The 15,569-nt window shown below is 45.1% G+C and overlaps 1 protein-coding gene across 1 annotated transcript in view; it reads right to left on the minus strand.

Moving 5' to 3' along the window:
* Window positions 1–14,214, minus strand: part of LOC103757258 (wee1-like protein kinase 2) — a 20,033-nt gene extending 5,819 nt beyond the window's left edge. Inside the window, 10 exon segments of the mRNA XM_008923377.3 lie at window positions 2,074–2,262; window positions 2,349–2,519; window positions 3,396–3,481; window positions 3,819–3,917; window positions 4,750–4,896; window positions 6,168–6,289; window positions 6,927–7,099; window positions 9,572–9,620; window positions 10,161–10,360; window positions 13,843–14,214. Of these exon segments, the coding sequence (XP_008921625.2) occupies window positions 2,074–2,262; window positions 2,349–2,519; window positions 3,396–3,481; window positions 3,819–3,917; window positions 4,750–4,896; window positions 6,168–6,289; window positions 6,927–7,099; window positions 9,572–9,620; window positions 10,161–10,360; window positions 13,843–14,178 (1,572 nt within the window). The 5' untranslated portion in view covers window positions 14,179–14,214.
* Window positions 14,215–15,569: the final 1,355 nt, after the last annotated feature.

Below are 15,569 nucleotides of genomic sequence, written 5' to 3' on the forward strand. Positions count from 1 at the left end.
GATAAAATGTTTATTTGCGCTTTTCAGTTCTGAAAATATAGGATCTAACAGTTAAAAGCCAGCATCATAAAACAAACTTCAGTAAAAACTGGAAATAAGCGAGTTACCAAGTTTACACTCTCCCTCGTAACAGTGCAGCGCACTCTGTCCAAACAGGACACAGCCGACCAGGACCCACAAATATACATTTAGAGGGGAGGGGGAGGGTGTGGTGTAGTGTGAGGTCTAATAAATACGAAATACATACCACAGTTTACATGGGCAACTCCAAAAACCTGGAAAAGCCCTTTCTGATTCCCCTCATCTTTGCTGAAAGGGTGCAGTTTGCGGGCAGGCAGCTGCACCAAGTGTGAGGTACTGGAAGAGAAGCGGGTACCAGACCCAGCTACCAGCACACCACAGCCACCTCTCCCCGACTTGAACAAGGAGTCCTTGCCGATCGACAGAAAACAACTCAGGCATCAGGGAATAAGCTTACCCAGCTATAGGAATTTTGTTGGTGAAAGCTAAGGGAAGGAAAGTTTTTCTTCAGCTTCCATTCCTTAACTCAGTGTTTCCTTTTACTCTTTGTCCCCCATCAGTGAAACGCCACTCCAATTGCATCCCAAGTCCACCAGGACTGCTATGTAACCAGCCTGTCTCCTGATGTGTAGTTAACACAGCCATAGTCTCTGCCTACTCACTCCTAGAAGGGCCCTGCTGTAGATGCTGTCTCCATGTACAGCCACTATTGCCCCTTTAAAGATACACTCAGCCAGAGCATTAAGACCACAAAATCATCAATAACAGGGCCCAACTAAAGAAAGAGGGAAGTAAGGAGAGAAAATGCCATCCTTTCCCTTGTTTGGCAGAGCTACACTTAGTCAAGGGCAATTACACAAGAAATTTAACAGTTAAAAGACTGGGGACAATAACCTTAAATTCCCTGATCCAACACCTGTAAGCCAGTCATTCTTCCCTCAGCCAACACCTCATCATAACTAAGGAGGTTACAAAAAAAGAACACGACAGGGAGAGATAATATGGGGCATTGGTCTGTGCAGACCCTCAGCTTTCACAGGGCCCTTCAGCAGTCAGAGCTTTTTGGACAACACAAAAATTCAGTAACCCAGAGTAAAGCTAAATGAACGACAGCTTTTCCCTCCCACCAGGCGCTTGCTCCTCTGCTTAGAAGAGGTTTCAGACTCTTGCAACTTGGCACTTCCTAAGGCTTGGTCCTTCATGAGGGTCTGGGCAAGGCGAGCTGCTTTAAGTTCCCTGCAGGGGGGAGATGGAAGGAAGAGGAGAGGAAGAAAACCGGGTCATGCATGAATCCCCACCAGCTACAGAAGCAAGCTGTGAACAATCTTGCACAAGAGGGTTACTGTAATACTCCAGCATTGCAGGAGGGAGGAAGCTTTTCACCCAAGAGGGTGACATGAAGATTACTGTAACTGTCTTTGGAGATTTACCAAAAGAAAACTATGTATCAGGCCAGCAACACACTGGCACCAGCGTGAAGAGCCCCTAGCTCAGTTTTTCTCCCATTGTTTCAGAAATTTGTGAATGGCAAAACTTATAAAGGCACATGCTTCTTTTCCATTGCACCCTTCTTCCCTTGCTGTTCTTCCAGAGAATACACTCTAATGTCTACACAAAAAAACTTACTCTCCAGCTGACTACTGCACTAAGAGGGGTGGTGGGGCAGTTCCTGGCAGGTCCCAGCACCTTAAAACATTATTGCCAACAGCAGTGAGAGGGAACAAGGGGGAAAAGGATGTCTGCCACCACCTGAATATTCCCTTCTTTCTGTGCCAGACCACTATCTCAGTGCATTATCAATTCCTCATCTGCCCCCAGCTGCTTCCTGTATCAATATTTTCCATCACCAGTGGTTGCAGTAAGTGCAGAAGTTCACTGTTCTAACTCAGCCAGCTCCTCAGAGCCAGAACTGAAGCAGAGCTGCTTGGGCACTGCAAGTCCCTGCTACAGCCTCACCATCCTCCCAGCTCCAGGTACAGGACCTGCCTGGGTATTTCTACATCTGTGTTCTCCCAGCACTACCACCCTACATTCAAGGCTAGTGACCAGCACTTGCTATGCCCATGCCTTCTCCCCTTCATGCCCAAGCCAGTCCTACCTTTCCAGCATGGCCGTCTTGCATTTCTCCACATTTAGCTCTTCCTGGAGCTGCAGAGCTTTTCCACGTGAAGGACGGAGAACAGGGTGTTTAGTCAGAGCTGTGGCAGAAGGTCTTTCCACTGGGTCAGGATGGATCATGAGCTAGAAGGCAAAGGAGTTCAGAGTTTAACACTCCTGCCACATGACAACTGCAAAAGCCACCATTCTGTCAGAGACTGCTTCCTCACCTCAAGGAGCTCAAGAAAGGTCCGGGGAAGGTTCTGGGGGATCGGTGGGATGTTGCCTTTGCGGATGTGGTGCCACATGGTCCCGTTGTGAGGCAGAGGTGCTGCACCAGCTGCCAGAGCTACTGTGAGTGCCAGGGCAAAGATGTCTGCCTTGGGCAGGTTGCAGTATTGCTGCAGAGAGAAGGTGAAAGGTTATAGAAAGGGAACATCTTGCTACACTAAACAAAGGTGGGTTGGGGTCCAAGCTCAAAAAGAAACAGCCAAGCAAGTATGTTTATGGCACTGGCTTCACCGTTCCAGTGAGCCGCTTCCTTCTCTTTAGGACAAAAACATTGTCAGCAGATAGTAGTGTAACTAACAGCATGTTGGCTTTCACCCAGCCACAAGAAACTTCCAGCCCACTTTATGATCACTGCAGCAACTCCAGAGGGTGGCCTAACAGATGTGTACCTCCACCCTTCACCACAAGGCAATAAGCCCAACTCAAGGCTGCATCTGATACACTGACCTAGCAGTTCCCAAAGCCACTTGCAACGCAAACAGATACTGTCACTTAAGTACCTGAGCTGACAAACACATCCAAGCTGGTTGTTCAGTACAGATTTCCTTTTTTTCCACTGGTCAGTGAAAGATTGCAGTCAAGTTTAAGAGGTGTGTTGTGCCTCTCACCTCTCCCCACTACCTGTTCAGTGTTTGTTGTACAAGGCATCTGTCTGGCTAAATATATTCCTCAGTAATCACATCCAGCAGTTTAATATCAGCTGAGTGTGCAAATCAAATGTCTCCAGACTGATAAGGTTTCGCCTCATTAATTCCTCACAGGCAATAGTTGCAATAATCTAATGATAGTAACTTATAAAGTATTGTAAATATTTACATGATAAGACCCATACCTATACTGTTCATAATAAAGCATTAATTTTGCTGATTTCACAGCCAGACCAGACAGAAGAAAGAGGAGATAAGGTGAGGAACACACTATACTAATGACTGCACTGCAGTTGATCTCTCCCCACTTGCTCCCCACTGCCCTGCCAGCAGCTGTACCTCTTGCAAAATCTCATTGGCCAAGAACCGTCTGTCTCCTTCCTCCACCTGAGGGTTTGTTATTGATGTCACATGTCCAAGGTCACCTGGAACAAAGAACAAGCAACTGGAACTTAATGAAGAAACTGATGTAACTCTCCATCAATAAAAGCCTGCATCTTATAGGCACCAGTAAGAGCAACAACAAAATACTAAGTAAAAGAGCAAGCCTGCTCCTACTCAGGAATCTGGGCTTGGAAACAAGCTCATGAGTTTTCTAGGAGCTGTCTCCTCAGAGGAATTAATTCTGGTAGGTAACTGGGGCATTCAGGACTTTGCTATCAGTTTTGTATGTGAGTCTCTTCAGCCAGCAGGACAGAGCAGTATCAAGCAGTAATGGGCAGCCCTAATCTTAAACAAGTTGTAAAGTTGGCTAAAACCTACCAATCTTATACACCATACCACAAGAGAATTCATCTTCACTGTCACTCTCCTGCTCAGAGGGGCCTGCAACTGCCAGCTTGTGACAGATGAAGATATTACCTGCAAAACAGAAAGTTTAGCAAATGTGATATCAGTAGTCAGACTGCATCAGCCTGACAACTCTCCAAAAATCCCGCCTGTCACACTAGTCAAGCTTTGCAGCCAGAGAAACTGTGCACATGCTTCCCACCAGTTAGTCTGCTTTCTGCCCAGCTCACGTATTCAGCAACACAGCTGGCAGAAGACAGCTGTATCTTGTGCAGAAAACATCCTAGTGAAATCAACCTCCCCTCCCTCTGTCCTCTAAGCTAAAAGCATGATTTCAGCAGCAAAAAGGAGCTCCACTATAAGAATATTAACTCTGCGACTGGGGGGAGCACTGCCCAGGAGGTGCCCATCCTCAGTTGCAGAAAGGAAACCTTGTTACTATTTTTGCAGGAACTTAATCCCTCAGGGTAGCCCCACGTACAAAAGTCAAGTGTTGTGCAACAAGGCAGAAGCAAATAAGGAAGTCCCCGTGTTCATTAGCAGCCCTACTCGCTCCACTGGTATGAAGGTGATTCCCATGAGCCAGGATTATGGAGATCATGAGACAAAAGTAAAATGCTGCCGACTACCAGAGAAGCACTTTTAAAGCAGCAGTAGTAGCACAAATAAAATAAATAAATAACCACCACCACAACAAAACCACCAAACAACAAAAACAAACAAACAAACAAACAAAAAACCCACCCAAAAAAACCCCCACACAAACCACAAGACATTTACCTTTTAGGGCAAGTCTTCTTTCCTTTGAAGCATTATGATAGGTCCAAGCAGAAGGATCTGTTACAGATCCTACCCCTGAAGGGTCACGAGCAAGACCTTCCCCAAAGAAGTGCACTGTACTTACTAGGTTTGATATCCAGGTGCACAAGGCCAGAGTTGTGGATGTATTTTAGCCCCATGGAGACTTGTAACAATATTTCCTTCAGCTCTGCTTCCAGGAAATACTGCCCCAGCTTTGCATTTTCCAACAGCACATCTTGGAGACTCCCACCTAGGTGAAAACAGGCAGTCTGAGACCTCACAAAGGTTTTTACAGAGCAGCACATTTGTAACAGCTTAATAGAAACTACTGCCTAGAACACTTGCAGGCTTGCAAGGATGCACTGGCAAACCCGAACCAGACCAGCTAATATATGCTCTAGACATTATCATTTAGCTTCAGCCTTTCAATTGCCTCAGAATGCCCTTCCTCCTGCTCACCAAGGACTGAGCAACTGCAGCACCAGGAGGGCTGGCCTGGTAGTGGCACTGATGGTGCTTCAAGTGAACAGTGGAAAAATTAATTACTTCTGCCATGCTTACAAGCAGGAAGCAGGTATATGAATGCTGGAGCAAGGAAATTAAGTTCCTCCTAGAAGATTTTTGACTGAAGAATGTAACATTTAACACAGACACAGAATTTTGTGGGTCTCCATTGAGGCACTGGCTATTTTAGCACTAATAAATATCATGGCTCCTCTCTCCATCAGCCTACTTGTCACCACTTCTCCTTTAGTATCAGATACTCATCCACTAGAACACAAGCAATATGTCAATGCTGCAGCAACAAGCACCATATTTCATGGTTCCCTCCAACACATTTGAAAGCATTACTCCAAACACCTATCACCTCAGTTCTTCACTGAGCCCCAGGACTGCAGGTGCAGCTGAAAGATGAGCATTACATATTTGCCTTCAGCTCCCCTGGTAGCCAGATGGGTCCTTTTAAATTTCTCTCAAACAGTGCTGTGGCCAAGGGCAAACTCAAGTAAGAGTGTACCACCCTGCCTGCAGCACCCCATTTATACTTTGCCCCATTATTTGCTCCATTCCTCTGCAGTTGTCAACCCTTTTCTCCTAGTCAAGATGCCTTCCTCTCAACCAGGTAGCCACTCTTCCAATTGTTATCCACCTTCATTAAGACAAGTTTGTTGCTGAGGTACATGGCCCTTAAGTTATCTGCTCTTGAGTCACTTATATCAGATGTTACCTGGACAGTCCCAGACAGAGCTCTAAGCATCAGCATGGGGAATGCTTCTCCAGGCCAGCCAACACAGAGGAACAGTTTTAAAATCCCAGAAATTAGAGGGTATTCACTGCCTCTAATACACTGGACCCATTCAGAGCTTGATGTTCTTCAGATCTTATGAGCCCTTATGGGATTCTCCATGGATATGTAGCCCCGGTGCAGTTTGCTTTGTTGTAAGCCAAAGTGTCCCATATTTAAGAGGGCAATTGCACCCATCCTGACATCTCAACCTTTGACAATGTCCCAGCTCTTACCATTGCAGTGCTCATTTTGGATAATCATGTGATTGTCCTCTGCCCAGGCCGAGTAGTAGCGCACAACATGGGGGTGGTGTCCAAGGACAGCATGAGCATAAACCTCACGCAGTGCCAGCTGCCTAGAGAAGCACACACAGAAAAAGCAGAGGTTACAGAGTGGCAGAGTCTGCTTGAGAGCCCAGATTGCAGCCTGGCTTAAGAAAGGGGGAACAGAGGTGAGCAGGACTTTCTCTTGAGTTTTGACAGACAGACTGGCTCTCACAGCTGCTGAAAAAAAACCTGCCCTTGCTCAAGTGTGCTGAGCAGCTGTCCAAATAAAATAATCACTGAGCAAGTCTTTTGTTAAAGAGGTAAAAGCAGCAGCAACTTCAAAGACTTTGCTTTAACATGCAGGACACCATGAGCTGATCAATACAGATGTGAGCAATGCTGGCCATAAAGCAGGGCAGGGACTTTCCACAAACTACTTGACAGTTATCACTTTAAAGACAATGTCTAGATGGACCCAAGGAGTTCAGGTAAGCCATCATCTCACTTTGCAATGCATAGGACTTCTTCCTTCCTTAGACATTTATATCCAATAGTTGCACAGTGCTGTCTTCTCCCACTCTTCTGTTACTTTGAAGTGCAACAGCAGCCAATTTTTGCTCATGCCATCCCTCAGATACCTTGAGATCCACACTCCCTCCTTCCCCATCACACCTCTCAAGAACATGCCCATCATTTCAACTGGCAGTTTCTAGCTAGCACACTCACTCATCCGAGGATCCTGCCAGAGGCCTTTTGGAGCGTTTGATGGCATAAACACATCCATCAAGGCGTTTGATGCACTTGTAGACAGAGCCAAATTCCCCCACACCAATTTTTTCTAGTTCCAGGAACTCCTTCTTGTAGCGGGAAACCATATTGCTCTCTTTCAGAGGATATCTCTAGAAGGTCACAAAAACAAAGACAAGTATGAGTTGAAAGATTTAAACAAAGGCTTGAAAAATAATATCTGTCAAGTTTTTAGAGGTGTGTAGCACTTGCTCTCAGACTACCCATGTTGCTCTCTCTCCCATTCTGGATGCTCATCTGGATGCACACAGGCATGTGTGCAGGTGCACTGCCTGTTCTTCTTGAAATACTACCTTTCACTTAACCACATTGTGTTTTTTCTGACCACCTACCAAAGGCCAAGTTGTGGGGCTGTGTTTGTTTTGTTTTTTATAAAATCATGACTTGCTAGCCATAGAGGTAGAAACTGCAGCTAAGGAGAATTTTAGTCTAGTTTGGTGTACGTGTCTAAGCCTTCTTGGTTCCTGCCATCTCATCTCTTCTCCTGGTAGCCCAGACCAGTTTCTTGACCCAGAGCTGATGGAATCAGTCAGGGAACAACAGCAGGCAACAACAAAATACTGAAGTAACTGGCCCTAAAGACAAGGCTTGGGAAGACCTCTTACCAGATTTGGTAGGTAGAAATCCAGTACCTCTGAATTAGCCAGACCTATGTACTGAATTTGTGTTTAAGTAAGAGTTATTGCCTATTTTGAATACATGAGAGAAGCTCTGTGGCCTGAATGTTGGCTTCATGTGGCTCCAGCTATGTAAGAGCTACTTTACTCTGGCAGCTGAGGTTGCCTGCAGCAAGGCCATTCTGCATCAGTTCAGGCTCTTCAAGTTTGAAGCACCAGCTGTTGACTAATGGCAGATTAGCTGGTCTCTGTGTATTTGTTTGTATCCCCACTGATTTCTCACCCAGAGACACTTCTCCACAAAGGATTGAAAGCCTGCAGAACAGTTGGAACATCATTATTGCTACAATAATGGCCACTAGGGAAATAGGAACTGCTGGTACTGCTTGTAGAGTGATGCCTACTGGCAGGGGAGATGAGTAAAGAAAAGATAAGCAGTGGAGCATGAAGTGAACTACAAGAGAGTGGACTAAGTGATTTTTCTCCGTGCCCCTGCATCCCTCAAGGGACAGCAGGCCATGTGGCAGAGTGGTTCCCACAGAAACCACTGCTGTGATTATGGTGGTATGTGGTATATGACCTTAAAGAGGAGGGGGTAAGAGTTGGTCCTCACAGCCAGTAAGATGTGGCTCACATGAAACAGCAGCCCTTCACAACAGGTGAAGGCATAAGGCAGCTGTATTTTACACTATCTTAAAAAGCTTGGGAATAAAGATACCTCATAGTACACAATTTTATATCTATATTACATAATCTAATCAGTACTCGAGCAGAATAATATTTCAATAAATCACAAGCTACTCAAGGCTTTCTTCTAGGGAAAACAATAATTGTGGCAGCCCCGGATGTTGCCTGATAGCAGATTGGCTCTGCAGGTGTAGTTTTTCCATGGAGACCAGTTTTCCTGCAATACCAGTCTGCTCGGCTAGAGGGTACCGTTATTCTTCTGTAAGCCTAACTCACAACTACAGATTTGCATAAGTCAAGATACTTCCTTCAAGGGGCTGCTCAGGAAAATTGAGATTTTTACCTCATCTAAATGAAGAAATTTAATTGAGGCTTGGCTTGCTTTCCAAAAGCCAGCTGGATAGGCAGCATCCCTCCAGATAAAACTGGGAAGAAGGAAGAAGACTGTGGGACATGGGTTCCCACACCACTGCCCAACTCTGCCATCACAGCTGGGAGTACATGGGACCTCACATCAAGGCTAAAGCTGAGGTTTGCCAGCGAAGTACAGCAGTCAGCAACAGCAAGAGGACTCTGTTTGGAGCTTTAAGATAGAGTTTGCTGTCCTGTAGCTATTTAAGGTGTGGTGGGGCCTTCCCTTGGACCCCAAGGCACACACACCCACCCCAGCTGGACATTTTCCCCACAGAGTACAGAATTTGCCACCTTGCTTCAGAGATTTGTCTTCAGTACTACTGCAACTCAAACTGTGCCCTCAGTACTTATCCACAGCTGAGTATTTGTGGTTTTGCAGTGCAGGTCCATATGCTATTTGCAATATAGAAACCATATTCCTTTAACATCCAAAGATCCACAGTACACCAATTCATAGGAACAGCAATACACCTGCTTTTTTGAACCACAAAGGTACAATCCCTATTTATGCTAACTTAGTAGTTTAGTAATACAGTTCCCTCTGAGGAACCCAAATTATATTTCCCAGGAAGACCTCCTGACCAAAATCAATGAGTTTTATAGTATTACTTGTCAAAGTTTCAGATCTGCTTTAGTACAAGTTTCCTTTAGAGACAGGAATCACTCCCAAGTTTGTCATCTCAAACAAATGTTAACAAAATATTCACCTTGGAATGATTCTGACATGAGTATTCATCCTCTGGCACAATGTCAAGATTTATACTCCAATAACAGAATAAATTTTAAACACCAAGTCTTTGCTAGCATCATATCCGCTCTGCGGGAGGGAAATACAGAGACACTCACCTGTGGAGGTAGCTCCTGTTTCATCTGGCTTCTTGGGCGAGGATCCTTCCTACAACAGAAGTTTAGGAAAGTCTGGTGTTATCATTTCAGTGAAGCAATGCAACTGAGATTTGAAATGAAAACATCCTTCAAAAGAACCTCCAACTTCGCTTCACAGCTTAAAATGTATTTTATAGAGTTAACACACGAGTTTTTTAGTCAAGGCCTTAAAGACTGCAGTCCTAGGTTAGAAAATCTTTGTTTCCATTTAGAAAGCCTCCACAAAGCAACTTCAGTACTGCCCACACGACAGAGTGGCATTGTCCAGAAGCATCATTCTCCTGGCCACCCTATTACTGGTGAAGCTACAGTCACAGAACTGAAGTTAGCTGTTGATCCTCCACTTACATTCCTGAACAAAGGAAGTGATTGATTTTTACTTATATTTTCGTTACCTTTACATGTCTAGTAATGTTTGCTCTGCACCAATGAATACTACAGAAGTGAATGATTCACTGTTAGCAAATAAGTGCAGATACTGAATGTCTCCATTACTTATCTCCTTCAAACAGTCTGCTTCCAGTCTGCTGTTTAAGATGAGCTCACTTACAGCTCTTCTCTGGTCTTCCTCTTGCCATTAGAAAGAAAGAGCATTTGTCGATACGACTCTGGTGTGAAGGGATTAATGTTGACAAGAGAAGCTTGGGTAGAGTCATCTGAGTCAGCTCCAGGAGCGTATCTCGGCTGTCGATAGCCTTTGGCTGGGACCTTTGTCCCAGATGAAGGAAAAGCTGTCTTTGATAACAGGCTCTGTATTGAGAGAGGAAAAAAAATTGGAAAATAAACAGCAAAAATGTTTTTGTGTCTGCTATGTCAGAATAAAATTTCTGTTCTCCTGAGAGAACTCAGCTCCCTTCCTTGCGACCGCTGACTCCTAAATCCCTGTGTCCCCAGTTTAGTCCTGATGGTTTTCTTCTTCCACAAAGCATTTCATTCTTTGTTAGCCCTTTCAGATTCTATTCCCTGCTCACTTGAGTGAGGCCTGCAGAGCCATTTTGGCAAGCACGGTCCTCAAGAGGTGCCAGCTGCTCCTCTTTCTCACCTACAGAAACATAGAAATTGCATTGTATGTTACATTAACATGGAAGACCTAGTTCTGTCAGGCATGGACTGTTGCATCAGTTTGGTCAGAACAGGTTTGTCAGGAGATGAGCTGGAACACCACCCAAGTTTCCTTGTGGTTCTCCAACAATAAGCAGTATTAGGACAGGGTAAGTTGGTAGAAACATTTTTTGTATGGCCACTGGCAAAGCAACCAAACTCCATTTCTCCTCATGAATAAAAACCCGAGTTTCAGGAATTTAAGTTCAAAAGAAGCCTCTGGATCTTCTATACTTCAGCTTCTCACAGAAGACAGACCATTGGGTTTCACCTATTATTCCAAAACCTTCAGAGAAGCACATCACTCTTGAGTTGGAGACATAAAAATCTACTCAGTCTGACTTAACCTCTTCAGTAACCATCAGCTTTTTAAAAACATAAGTTTGGTTTTGACTTGTTTCAGCTTCAAGAGAACAATATTAGCTCTAGAGGGTTTTTAATATACTGCTTTCCTCTAGTTTTAAAAGCCCTTCAAGAACCCAGAACTCTCCCTGTTGATGATGAAGGTACTCCTGTATCTTTCCAGTCCAGCAGTGGCCTCACTATTATGACCCCAGAGCCACATCTTCACTCACATCTAGAGTTGCTCTTTTCTCTCAATGAAAGTTTTTGAGATAAAAAAACCCTAAAGCTGCATACAGTATCCTACATCCACCTAACTGGTGCTGCACTCATGGATATAGCTACTTCTGGGACATTCCTTTATTTCTATATTGTGCTTAAAAATTTGGCTCCTGGTTTACTGTGACCTTGAAATTGACTCTTGATCTCTTTTTCAAGTTCTGCATCTCATTGCTCCTGAATGGGAAAATCCTGCTTATGGATGTATTAAAAGCAGTATATATCCAAGCCCAATTTACTCAGCAGCCTAGAAGCTGTGTGGGATTGTGGCTAAATTCCAGTCTAACCACAAGCCAAGGAAGGGATCTTAAATACCATTCCAGCCTGTTGATGTGTGCATGTATGCAATTCCTGTCTGCTCTACAGGGGCTTTATTTTTATTTCACAATCCAGCAGACTTGTCTCCCTGTAACATCATCTGAGAATAGCTGCTGCCATGCAGTGTAGGGCAGCTACCATAACCAGCTCTAGCAATCTGTTCCAGGATTGAGCAAACCTATAAAATGCAATCATCTGCTTCCTGCCATGCATCCCAGCTGGGGCTCTGGTGCTCCTCTGTCTGCAGTTAGATGTGGCTCTGCCCTCTTACCCTTTCTATCACCTTCAAATGTTCCAAAATCAATGCTCCCAGCCTTGTTGATAAGATTTGGGCCCTTTAGAGCCCACCTTTTGCAGCATGCTTGGAAACCAAGACCTTTCTCCCAGATGACAGCAAAGGAAAAGAAATTGTTGATTTGCAATTTGCAGTTGCTGCTCATGAGCTACAAGGTGACAAACTACAAAGCAGCGTGTCTTGAAGCATCAGCCAACATATTAGCTACACAAGAGCACACACCGAAAGCACCCTTCCACTACCAGCAGCCCATCTTGTCTGAAAAAGATTCTAGACCCCTGTTATGGTTTAGCTCCAGCCAGCAACTAAGCCTTTTGCTCCCAGCCCCACCCCTTCCCCCAGTAGGATGGGGAGAAGAAATGGGGCCGGGGGGGGGGAGAAGTAGGTAAAACTTGTGGATTGAGAAAAGAATAGTTTAATGATTAAAATATAATAATTGTTATCATGGTAATGAAAAGAGGCAACAAAAAGAGACAAATAAAACCCAGACAGAGAAGTGATGCACAATACACTTGCTCACCACCCACTGACCCATGCCCAGCCCATCCCTGAGCACTGATCGGCCTCTCCTGGCTAATTCCCCCCTGTTTATACATTGAGTATAACACTCTGTGGAAGGAAATATCCTTTGGCTAGTTCCTGGCAGCTGTCCTGGCTATGCTCCCACACAGCTCTTGTGCTTCTGCTCACTGGCCGAGCATGGGAAATTGAAAGGTCCTTGACTTTGGGTAAGCACTACTTAGCAACAACTACAACATCAGTGTGTTAGCAACACTGTTCTCACACTAAATCAAAGAAACACAGTACAGCACTAGCTATTAGGGAGAAAATTAACTGCAGCCAAAACCAGGACAACTCTCATGTATGTTAAGGTGAGATTTAGGGAGATTTTTTTTATAAAGGGTCACTGCAGGAAATTCTTGGAGTGATGCCATTTAGAGCTGCTCCTTCCCTAAGGAGTGGCAGGCCACTCCTAGCAAATATTGCCACACAGTTGATCATATATGGCCAGAGGATCATCCTTTTATCCACATAATCAGGTTTCTGGAGCAGGACGGAAGTCAAATCGTAGCACAGAAGTATTAAAAGGACTGATAGGCTGTGTATCACTTGAGCAAAGGAACAACCAGTCCATCAGTAGAGCAGGAATATTGAGAGAGGGACCAAGAGCTACACTTCATTGCCAGTTTTGATGGCAAGGACCCAGTGCACACACCAGAAATTACCTAGGAACAGAGAAGCCGGTGCTAAGTCTCCATCTGTGATTACAGAAGAGAAAAAATGAGTTGTATTATATTCTATGCAAGAAGTCTCAGAGAAAATAGAGTCTGGGATCATTCTCCTAAGAAACTAGCTCTGTAGATAAGTGATCCTTAGTATAAAGGATATACCCAGCCACAGCATTTCCAACTTTCAAGAGAAAACCCACTTGCATTCAAAAATGTGCTGAACAGAGCAGTAAGGGTAGCTGCCTATCTCCAAGCTCCCCCTGGAATGCTGAGCTTCCTGAAGGGAGATGCATTTATCTCCTACAGAGATGCTACAGACATCCACTTCCTTAAGCAGAGTGTCAAGTGTATATGGGAAGCCAAAGCATATGGTTGCTTCGGGTTTTCTAACTCAGACTGACCCAATACCAGCTAATTGGTTTTAACAACATCTTTAAAACAGTCAAGACAATTGCTCCCACACACAGGTTTCTACTCACACCCATAGAATAGCCCTTCCTTAGCTCATGGTCCAGGTTTCTAAGGGAAGAGTACAAGCTATCAACAGTAACATTAAAAAAAAGCTTTCCACAGAGCTGGAAACAGATCCCCTCACCACCCACACGGTGATGCCACAGCAACACCAGAGACCTTGCCTGCTCAGGCAGAGCGTTGATACATGCCATTACCTTGGGAGTGTGGGGGGTGTCACACAGCTGCAGCTTTTTCCAGGTGATGTGCAGTGGTGTCTCGGCACTGCCCCAGGTCTTATTCACGGCTGGGGAAGCCTTCAAGGTGGGACTCACCCAGGTTTTCGTCCTGCTCAGGAAAATCTCACTAAACTTTCTCTGAGGGGGGGTTGCTGGCAGAGGACTGCTCTCTTGCCACTTCTGGAACTCGGACTTCCTGGGAGGGCTCGAGCTTAGGGAGTCCTCCTCATTTACGCTTCTGTCTTCACTCTCTTCACCACAACTGGAAAAATCCAGCCGCTGAACGAATTCGTCACTGTTGTCCCAGTCACCCATGTCACCACATGAAACAGAACAGGTATAGCTGATACTGGCCTGTTTTGTTAGAGGGAGAAGGTCAGAGGGAGAGGAAGACAGCATTATTTACACAGATTAACTATCTTCTTCCTTGCTTCATCAAGGACATCAGTTCTGCTGACTGCACTCCCCCACCCCAATCCCACAGACACAGAAGCCTTAATCACTCATAGGTGTCATTAGACAGCCTTGGTTAACGAAGAGTACCCCAGAATTACTAACTACAAATCCATTCAGCTACTGCTCATGTAATGACAAATTTTTGCCTTTTGTCTTACTGGTGGAAGTCAGATACAACTCAGAAGCCGCTACCTTTGCCAGTAAGGCTCCAAGAGAACTCCTCCCTCCACCAATACTTAATCACTGTTCTCATCACACAGAGAAACAAAGCTATCCCATCCTAAAAAACAACACACACCAATCCTCCCCTCACCCTTTCTACCTCAAATTTCTCAACCAGAGAAAAAGAACCCATGGTACATACAGCTGTAAAAGCAGAGGGTGCACTGAGGAGTTACCAGCTACCCCACAGAGACCCCGTTTCCTGCTCTGGAACATTTATAACCACCCCAAACACCTGAGCCAATGCTAATGGGAAACATCTGGAGCTTGGCAGCACCTGCCCACAGTTGCCAAATGGATGAGGGGTTTTGCTATGCCTGCAACCAACTCTGCAGGGAGCCAGGGCTCCCTCTGAGTCTAAGTCATCTCCTTGCTTCTGCACATTCTTCCCTTCTCCAGCTTCCTGAGGCCTGTGAGGGGGATGATGTTTGCTGACAGCCAGTCTGCTCCATGATAATCCCATCAGAGATCCAGTCTTTGTGGGCTTTACTTGTTTAAGCTATTAGTCTTTTGGTGATGGGGCACTGCACTTCCTTCTTTTAGGTCTGAATTTCACTTCCTGCATTTAGATGTGTGTTAATTTGGGCAAGAGTTGCAGGCTGCAACGAGGGGTCAGTAATTTATAATGTTGAAATTTATAGCTGTATAATTTATAAGACTTCAGGAGAGAGTTAGGAGCCATACACAGGTCTTTGTATGGGTTCCCATCTTGAGGTTTCAAGGGAGAGGAGGGAGAAGCTGGCTGTGTCGGTGAAGGCAGCCCTTCAGGTAGGGCCACTCAGTGGGAGCAGGTCAATATCTCCTCCCATTGCACTTCTCTCTAAAAAACAGGGATCTTCCATGTCTTTGTGATCCATGTCTGTGTGAGCCTGAGCTTCAAAGAGGGACTAGAGGGAGTTTTAACTAACTGGGAATGAGGTTACAGTAGCCTTTTTTTTTTAGCATCCAGGAGAACTGCTAGAGGGACATGCAGAAATTGGAAGTGGCTGCAGCCCAGATGAGATGGGGGTTTGTCATAACCAGCACCT

This window comes from Manacus vitellinus, unplaced genomic scaffold, assembly GCF_001715985.3.
Source record: "Manacus vitellinus isolate BGI_N305 unplaced genomic scaffold, ASM171598v3 scaffold_5_pilon, whole genome shotgun sequence".
Taxonomy (NCBI): Eukaryota; Metazoa; Chordata; class Aves; order Passeriformes; family Pipridae; genus Manacus; species Manacus vitellinus.